We start from the raw sequence: 10,181 nt of genomic DNA, 5'->3' as shown, positions 1-10,181 counted from the left end.
ATGGGGACATGGGGATATCCTGTGGTGGCTCGGGGCTGTGTGATCATCCCAAGGGGAGAAGAGAGAGAAAAGAAAGAGCATGAAAGAGAGAGAGAATAGAAGAGATGGGTGAAGGAGGACAGGAATAGGGTGCACTGAGGAAGAAGAAGGGAAAGGTGTAGCCAATAAAGAAAGTGAAGGAGAGACAGGAAGAGAGAGGAGGTCATGTGAAGAGGGATGAAGAGATAGAGAAAGAGAGACAGGAAGAGAGAGGAGAACATGTGAAGAGGGATGAAGAGATAGAGAAAGAGAGATAGGAAGAGAGAGGAGAACATGTGAAGAGGGATGAGGAGATAGAGAAGCAGATAAAAGGAGGGAGGATTCAGTGATAAAGAGATACAGGAGAGAGTGTGTAAGGGTGAGGTAGAGAGAGATACAGGAGAGAGAGATTGTGTAAAGGTGAGGTAGAGAGAGATAAAGGAGAGAGAGATTATGTAAGGGTGAGGTAGAGAGAGATACAGGAGAGAGAGATTGTGTAAAGGTGAGGTAGAGAGAGATAAAGGAGAGAGAGATTGTGTAAGGGTGAGGTAGAGAGAGATAAAGGAGAGAGAGATTGTGTAATGGTGAGGTAGAGAGAGAGATACAGGGAGTGAGGACAGGGGGGACATAGTTCATTGGCTGTCTTTTTTTGTCATTAGTCCACTGTTGATACAGTCCCAACAAGTTTTCCAGTCAGCAGTCAAGTTTTCAAGATGTTGGACTCAATATATGTATCTTTAAAGTTTGGTTGATGACATGCAAAACATTTTGGGACTGTATTAACAGTGGACTAATGACAAAAAAGACCAACATTTCGTTTTGATTATTCTTTCAACGCTCACACAACACACTGACTCACTGAGGGTGACAATGATGTACAGAAAATGAATCTCTCTCTCTCTCTCTCTCTCTCTCTCTCTCTCTCTCTCTCTCTCTCTCTCTCTCTCTCTCTCTCTCTCTCTCTCTCTCTCTCTCTCTCTCTCTCTCTCTCTCTCTCTCTCTCTCTCTCTCTCTCTCTCTCTCTCTCTCTCTCTCTCTCTCTCTCTCTCTCTCTCTCTCTCTCTCTCTCTCTCTCTCTCTCTCTCTCTCTCTCTCTCTCTCTCTCTCTCTCTCTCTCTCTCTCTCTCTCTCTCTCTCTCTCTCTCTATCCACATCATCCAAACAGAAAACAGGTCCAATATCATAACTGTGAAATACTCTGGGCAGCTTTCAAATAGTAGTGACCTCATTATGGCTGTCTTCACCAGCTAGAATCAAGAGGCCAATGTTGCAGTCAGAGCTGGTATCCCCATTCAGACCCATGTAATGACTGCCCTCTGCTGGTGAATGGGGGTAAAGGTTGTTTGGTAATAACAGATAGAACACATGGGTAATAAACCGGCTGTAGGGCCTTCTTAATACCAAACACTAGAATGGAGCCATTTATAGCCTTTTGTACCATGTATAGTGAGATAGCTTGCCTGAGACCTAAAATACATCTGTCAGCCCCTGACTGGAAGGTAACTTCTGTTTGGGTTTTTTACTCTGGAGTGTTGAAAGATTTGGAACTCGTTGGTCACATCACAGTTGAGTTTATTGTGTCATTATTCCCTTTGAGGAAATGTGTCTTGTGTCTTATCAAGCAGCTTTGGACAAACAACAACAGCACAGGGTATTTATTACCTAATACAACAGACAACAGAGGGCATTATATACATGGACAGACACCAGGGGCATTAGTATATGGAGGGACATTAAAGAACACATACATACAGGATCTGAGTCTGCAGCCTGATAGTGCCAGTACATATTCAATGTCAGGCAAGGAATGTTAGGCTACAATATGTTACAAAGGGACGATCTTATACGTTGTTCGAAGCAGGGTTGGAGTTAATTCCATTTCAATTCCAGTCAGTTCAGAAAGTGAACCAAACTCCAATTTCGATTTTAAAAATGCTCTCATTGAAAAATGTTGGAATTGGAGTTTTAGAGTACTTCATGAATTGAGTGGAATTGAAATGGGATTGACCACAACCCTGATTGAAAGTAATGTGGGGACAACCTGCCAGATCAATCATAACAGTCCATTCCCTTCTGAGGTCTGGGATGTGGACCTGCTGAATCGAGATGACGACCCCCTCTCTGGTCCCCGTGACTTCCTGACCAGTGCACCCAGGTTCCCCCTGAACTTCTCCCCCACGAAGGCATACAGCACTGGGTTAACAAAGCTGTGGACCAGGGCCAGGCTGTGGGTGACCAGGAGGGCCAAGTCCACCCTGTTCCTCCCAGCACAGTCGAAGTGCACCAGATTGGCCCTCATCAGGGTGTCGGCCATCACCGTCATGTGGAACGGCGTCCAGCACAGGAGGAAGGCGATCACCACGGCAATGATGACCCGCATGGCCCTGTGCTTCTGGAAGCCGCGCGTCTGCAGCAACCGGGCCACGGTGATGCTATAGCACGCCACCATGATGACTAGTGGGAGCAGGAACCCTAGGATGTGGCGTAGGCCGCGAGTAGCGAGCCGCCAGCGGGTGGCGCTGCCGGGGTCGAAGCGCTCAGCACACCTCGTCGGACCACCGCCATGGGGCGTGAAGGCGTTGTTGAAGAGGGCAGGGAGAGAGAGGGCGCCCCCCAGAGCCCAGATGAAGGTGCAGGCGTACCATCTGCAGGCCCTTCGGCGGCCCTTACGGGACTTGGCAGGGCGAACGATCACCAGGTAGCGGTCAACACTGATACACACCAGGAACAGGATGCTGGTGTAGAAGCTAACCTCCATAACCAGGCTGAGGAACTTACACAGGAAGTCACCAAAGATCCAGCCGTGGAGCGTGGCAGCAGCCCAGAAGGGCAGGGTCAGAGCCAGCAGCCCGTCGGCTACAGTCAGGTGAAACAGGAAGACGTCGGATGGGGTCAGGGACTGTTGACTGAAGCCAATCACGAGCCCCACAAGTAGGTTACCAGGAACAGCCAATAGGAAGATGGCCGTGTGAAGGACACACAGGAATATGACGGCACTGGGACACAGGGGCTGAGCTGCACAGGAGAAGGTGTTAGAGTTCAGGTCAAAGGAGGTGATGTTGAAGTAATAGGAGTCGTTGTATGAATCGAATTCATAGTCCAGGACGTATTGTTTTAGTTCTGTTGGAGATGGAGAAAACAGTAGTCAGAGGGGATCTTTTTATGATATGATCACTTAGTCTTATACTGTTATTCTATCTGAAGCTTCATATACAGTCAACAGATATTCTGTACATTTCTTTCTATAGATCTATCCATCCTATCCTCCACCCACCCAAACCCATCCATCCACCCACCCAAACCCATCCATCCATCCACCCACCCAAACCCATCCATCCATCCACCCACCCATCCAAACCCATCCATCCATCCACCCACCCAAACCCATCCATCCATCCACCCACCCAAACCCATCCATCCATCCACCCACCCAAACCCATCCATCCACCCACCCATCCAAACCCATCCATCCATCCACCCACCCAAACCCATCCATCCCATCCTCCACCCACCCACCCACCCAAACCCATCCATCCACCCACCCACCCACCCACCCAAACCCATCCATCCATCCATCCACCCACCCAAACCCGTCCATCCACCCACCCAAACCCATCCATCCACCCACCCAAACCCATCCATCCATCCATCGACCCACCCAAACCCATCCATCCATCCACCCACCCAAACCCATCCATTCATCCACCCACCCAAACCCATCCATCCATCCATCCATCCACCCACCCACCCAAACCCATCCATCCACCCACCCAAATCCATCCATCCATCCACCCACCCATCCACCCATCCAAACCCATCCATCCACCCACCCAAACCCATCCATCCTATCCTCCACCCACCCACCCACCCACCCAAACCCATCCATCCATCCATCCACCCACCCAAACCCATCCATCCACCCACCCAAACCCATCCATCCACCCACCCAAACCCATCCATTCATCCACCCACCCAAACCCATCCATCCATCCATCCACCCACCCACCCAAACCCATCCATCCACCCACCCACACCCACCCATCCATCCACCCACCCATCCACCCACCCAAACCCATCCATCCACCCACCCAAACCCATCCATCCTTTCAACCACCCACCCAAACCCATCCATCCACCCCCCCAAACCCACCCAAACCCATCCATCCACCCATTCACCAAACCCATCCATCCACCCACTCAAACCCATCCATCCACCCAAACCCATCCATCCACCCACTCAAGCCCATCCATCCATCCAAACCGATCCCTTCATCCACCCAAACCCATCCATTTCACCCAAACCCATCCCTCATCCATCCAAACTCATCCATCCATCAACCAAACTCATCCATCAATCCACTCAAACCCATCCATCCATCCAAACCCGTCCCTTTATCCATTCATCCTCCCAAACTTATCCATCCATCCACCCACACCCATCCAACCATCAACCCAAACTCATCCATCCGCCCAAACTCATCTATCAATCCACCCAAACTCATCCATCCATCCATCCACCCAAACCCATCCATCCACCCAAACTCATCCATCCATCCACCCAAACCCTCGCAAGGCTGCAGGCCCAGACGGCATCCCCGGCCGCGTCCTCAGAGCATGCGCAGATCAGCTGGCTTATCCCAGTCTGCTTCAAGAGGGCCACCATTGTTCCTGTTCCCAAGAAAGCTAAGGTAACTGAGCTAAATGACGACCACCCTGTAGCACTCACTTCCGTCATCATGAAGTGCTTTGAGAGACTAGTCAAGGACCATATCACCTGCACCCTACCTGACACCCTAGACCCACTCCAATTTGCTTACCGACCCAATAGGTACACAGACGACGCAATCGCCATCACACTGCACACTGCCCTAACCCATCTGGACAAGAGGAATACCTATGTAAGAATGCTGTTCATTGATTACAGCTCAGCATTTAACACCATAGTACCCTCCAAACTCGTCATTAAGCTCGAGACCCTGGGTCTCGACCTCGCCCTGTGCAGCTGGGTCCTGGACTTTCTGACGGGCCGCCCCCAGGTGGTGAGGGTAGATAACAACATCTCCACCCCGCTGATCCTCAACACTGGGGCCCCACAGGGGTGCGTTCTCAGCCCTCTCCTGTACTCCCTGTTCACCCACAACTGTGTGGCCATGCACGCCTCCAACTCAATCATCAAGTTTGCAGACGACACTACAGTGATAGGCTTGATTACCAACAACGACGAGACGGCCTACAGGGAGGAGGTGAGGGCCCTTGGAGTGTGGTGTCAGGAAAATAACCTCACACTCAATGTCAACAAAACAACGGAGATGATCGTGGACTTCAGGAAACAGCAGAGGGAGCAGCCCCCTATCTACATTGACGGGACAGTAGTGGAGAGGGTGGAAAGTTTTAAGTTCCTCGGCGTACACATCATGGACAAACTGAAATGGTCCACCCACACAGACAGCGTGGTGAAGAAGGCGCAGCAGTGCCTCTTCAACCTCAGGAGGCTGAATAAATTTGGATTGTCACCAAAAACCCTCACAAACTTTTACAGATGCACAATCGAGAGCATCCTGTCGGGCTGTATCACCGCCTGGTACGGCAACTGCTCCGCCCTCAACCGTAAGGCTCTCCAGAGGGTAGTGAGGTCTGCACAACGCATCACCGGGTGCAAACTACCTGCCCTCCAGGACACCTACACCACCCGTTGTCACAGGAAGGCCAAAAAGATCATCAAGGACAACAACCACCCGAGCCACTGCTTGTTCACCCCGCTATCGTCCAGAAGGCAGATCAGTACAGATGCATCAAAGCTGGGACCGAGAGACTGAAAAACAGCTTCTATCTCAAGGCCATCAGACTGTTAAACAGCCGTCACTAACATTGAGTGGCTGCTGCCAACATACTGACTCAACTCTAACCACTTTAATAATGGAAAAATTGATGCAATCAATTTATCACTAGCCACTTTATATAATGCTTACATACCCTACATTGCTCATCTCATACGTATATACTGTACGCTATACCATCTACTGCATCTTGCCATCTTGATGTAATTAAATGTATCACTAGCCACTTTAAACAATGCCACTTTATATAATGTTTTCATACCCTACATTACTCATCTCATATGTATATACTGTACTCTATACCATCTACTGCATCTTGCCTATGCCATTCGGGCCTCACTTATTCATATATTTTTATGTACATATTCGTATTCATTCCTTTACACTTGTGTGTATAAGGTAGTTGTTGTGAATTTGTTAGGTTATATTACTTGTTAGATATTACTGCATTGTCTGAACTAGAAGCACAAGCATTTCGCTAAACTCGCATTAACATCTGCTAACCATGTGTATGTGACAAATAAATGTGATTTGATTTGATTCATCCACCCAAACTCATCCATCCATCCAACCACACCCATCAATCCACCCAAACTCATCCATCCACCTGCCCAAACTCATCCATCAATCCACCCAAACTCATCCATCCATCCACCCAAACCCATCCGGCCACCCAAACTCATCCATCCACCCAAACCCATCCATCCACCCAAACTAATCCATCCACCCACCCAAACCTATCCATCCATCTGCCCAAACTCATTCATCCACCCATCCAAACCCATCCATCCATCCACCCACCCAAATCCCTTCATCCATTCATCCACCCAAACCCATCCATCCACCCACTCAAACCCATCCATCCATCCATCCACCCAAACCCATCCACCCATCCATCCATCCACCCAAACCCACTCACCCATCCATCCACCCACCCAAACCCATCCATCCATCCACCCACCCAAACCCATCCATCCATCCACCCAAACCCATCCACCCAAACCCATCGACCCACCCATCCATCCATCCATCTATCCACCCATCTATCCATCCACCCAAATCCATCCCTCCATCCGAATTTCATGAGTATTCTACAAACTATATAGGTTCTCACCTGTCATTTTTGCATCCAGCTCTATGATAATGAAGAGGGAATTGCCACTGTTTTAAAGACATCACAGCTGGGATGGAAGTGTCAAGATATCCTGTTTAGTGACCAATATTGTGTCACTGCACGTGCGTCATTTGTCAGCCTCAAATTCTGCCTCCTTAATGATTAGAAATGAAAGTCATACACTCCACGTTTTCATACACTCCACGTTTCCACCCACCCAAATCCATCCACCGATCCATCGACTCAAACCCATCCATCCCAACCCATCCATCATCTACCAAACCCATCCACCCATCCACCCACCCATCCACACAAACCCATCCATCCATCCAAACCAATCCATCATCTACCAAACCCATCCATCCACTCACCCACCCACCCATCCATCTATCCATCAATCCATCCACCAAAACCCATCCACCCACCCACCCACCCACTCAAACCCATCCATCCACCCAAAGCTATCCATCCTCCCACTCAAACCCATCCATCCATCCATCCAAACCTATCCCTTTATCCATCCAAACCCATCCATCATCCACCCAAACCCATCCATCCACCCAAACCATCCCTTCATCCACCCAAACCCATCCATCATCCAAACCCATCCACCCACCCAAACCCATATATTCATCCACCCACCCACCCAAACCCATCCATCCATCCACCCATCCAAACCCATTCAGCCATCTACCAAACCTATCCACCCTTCCATCCACACAAACCCATCAATCCACCCAAACCCATCCACCCATCAATCCACCCAAGCCATCCATCCACCCACCCAAATTCATCCATCAATCCACCCAAACTCATCCATCCACCCAAACCCATCCACCCACCCATCCATACATCCACCCAAACCCATCCATCCACCCAAACCCATCCATCCACCCAAACTCATACATCCATCCACCCAAACCCATCAATCCATCCACCCAAACTCATTCATCCATCCTCTCAAACTTATCTTTCAATCCACCCAAACTCATCCATCCATCCACCGAAACCCATCCATCCACTCAAACCCATCCATCCATCCATCCACCCAAACCCATCCAAACCCACCCACCCATCCATCCATCTATCCACCCAAACCCATCCATCCACCCACCCAAACCCATCCATCCACCCAAACCCATCCACCCAAACCCATCCACCCACCCATCCATCCATCCATCCATCCACCCAAACCCATCCTCCATCCACCCAAACCCATCCATCCACCCAAACCCATGCAATCATCCACCCAAACCCATCCACCCATCCACCCACCCACCCACCCATCCATTCATCCATCTATCCACCCAAACCCATCCATCCACCCACTCAAACCCATCCATCCATCCATCCACCCAAATCCACTCACCCATCCATCCACCCACCCAAACCCATCCATCCATCCACCCACCCAAACCCATCCACCCAAACCCATCGACCCACCCATCCATCCATCCATCTATCCACCCATCTATCCATCCACCCAAATCCATCCCTCCATCCGAATTTCATGAGTATTCTACAAACTATATAGGTTCTCACCTGTCATTTTTGCATCCAGCTCTATGATAATGAAGAGGGAATTGCCACTGTTTTAAAGACATCACAGCTGGGATGGAAGTGTCAAGATATCCTGTTTAGTGACCAATATTGTGTCACTGCACGTGCGTCATTTGTCAGCCTCAAATTCTGCCTCCTTAATGATTAGAAATGAAAGTCATACACTCCACGTTTTCATACACTCCACGTTTCCACCCACCCAAATCCATCCACCGATCCATCGACTCAAACCCATCCATCCCAACCCATCCATCATCTACCAAACCCATCCACCCATCCACCCACCCATCCACACAAACCCATCCATCCATCCAAACCAATCCATCATCTACCAAACCCATCCATCCACTCACCCACCCACCCATCCATCTATCCATCAATCCATCCACCAAAACCCATCCACCCACCCACCCACTCAAACCCATCCATCCACCCAAAGCTATCCATCCTCCCACTCAAACCCATCCATCCATCCAAACCTATCCCTTTATCCATCCAAACCCATCCATCATCCACCCAAACCCATCCATCCACCCAAACCATCCCTTCATCCACCCAAACCCATCCATCATCCAAACCCATCCACCCACCCAAACCCATATATTCATCCACCCACCCACCCAAACCCATCCATCCATCCACCCATCCAAACCCATTCAGCCATCTACCAAACCTATCCACCCTTCCATCCACACAAACCCATCAATCCACCCAAACCCATCCACCCATCAATCCACCCAAGCCATCCATCCACCCACCCAAATTCATCCATCTATCTACCCAAATTCATCCATCCACCCAAACCCATCCACCCACCCATCCATACATCCACCCAAACCCATCCATCCACCCAAACTCATACATCCATCCACCCAAACCCATCAATCCATCCACCCAAACTCATTCATCCATCCTCTCAAACTTATCTTTCAATCCACCCAAACTCATCCATCCATCCACCCAAACCCACCCATCCCTTCATCCATTCATCCACCCAAACCCATCCATCCACCCACTCAAACCCATCCATCCATCCATCCACCCAAACACATCCATCCACCCAAACCCATCCATCCATCCACCCACACTCATCCATCCGCCCAAACTCATCCATCAACCCACCCGAACTCATCCATCAATCCACCCAAACCCATCCATGCATCCACCCAAACTCATCCATCCATCCACCCAAACCCAAACCCATCCATCCACCCACCCAAACCCAAACCCATCCATCCACCCACCCAAACCCATCCACCCATCCATCCAATCAAACCAATCCATCCATCCATCCCAACCCATCTATCATCTACCAAACCCATCCACTCACCCATCCACTCAAACCCATCCATCGACCCACTCATCCATCCATTCATCAATCGATCCACCAAAACCCATCCACCCAAACCTATCCATCCACCCACTCAAACCCATCTATCCATCCATTCAAACCCATCCATCATCCATCATCCACCCAAACCCATCCATCCACCCAAACCATCCCTTCATCCAACCAAACTCATCCATCCATCCACCCAAACCCCTCCATCATCCAAACCCATCCATCCACCCAAACCATCCCTTCATCCAACCAAACTCATCCATCCATCCACCCAAACCCCTCCATCATCCAAACCCATCCATCCACCCAA

At 49.8% G+C, this 10,181-nt stretch overlaps 1 protein-coding gene across 1 annotated transcript; it reads right to left on the bottom strand.

The window, feature by feature from the left end:
• Window positions 1–1,573: 1,573 nt before the first annotated feature.
• On the bottom strand, window positions 1,574–7,190 carry LOC120033438 (C-X-C chemokine receptor type 1-like). Its single transcript, XM_038979797.1, has 2 exons — window positions 6,970–7,190; window positions 1,574–3,138 (listed from the first exon to the last, which is right to left on the bottom strand). Exons 1-2 carry the CDS (start codon window positions 6,974–6,976, stop codon window positions 2,072–2,074), a joined length of 1,074 nt encoding a protein of 357 aa, XP_038835725.1. The 5' UTR covers window positions 6,977–7,190; the 3' UTR covers window positions 1,574–2,071.
• Window positions 7,191–10,181: the final 2,991 nt, after the last annotated feature.

This window comes from Salvelinus namaycush, chromosome 40 (genome assembly GCF_016432855.1).
Source record: "Salvelinus namaycush isolate Seneca chromosome 40, SaNama_1.0, whole genome shotgun sequence".
Classification (NCBI taxonomy): domain Eukaryota; kingdom Metazoa; phylum Chordata; class Actinopteri; order Salmoniformes; family Salmonidae; genus Salvelinus; species Salvelinus namaycush.
The sequence above is the reverse complement of the archived record's forward strand: the minus strand, read 5'-3'. Positions and strand labels throughout refer to the sequence as shown.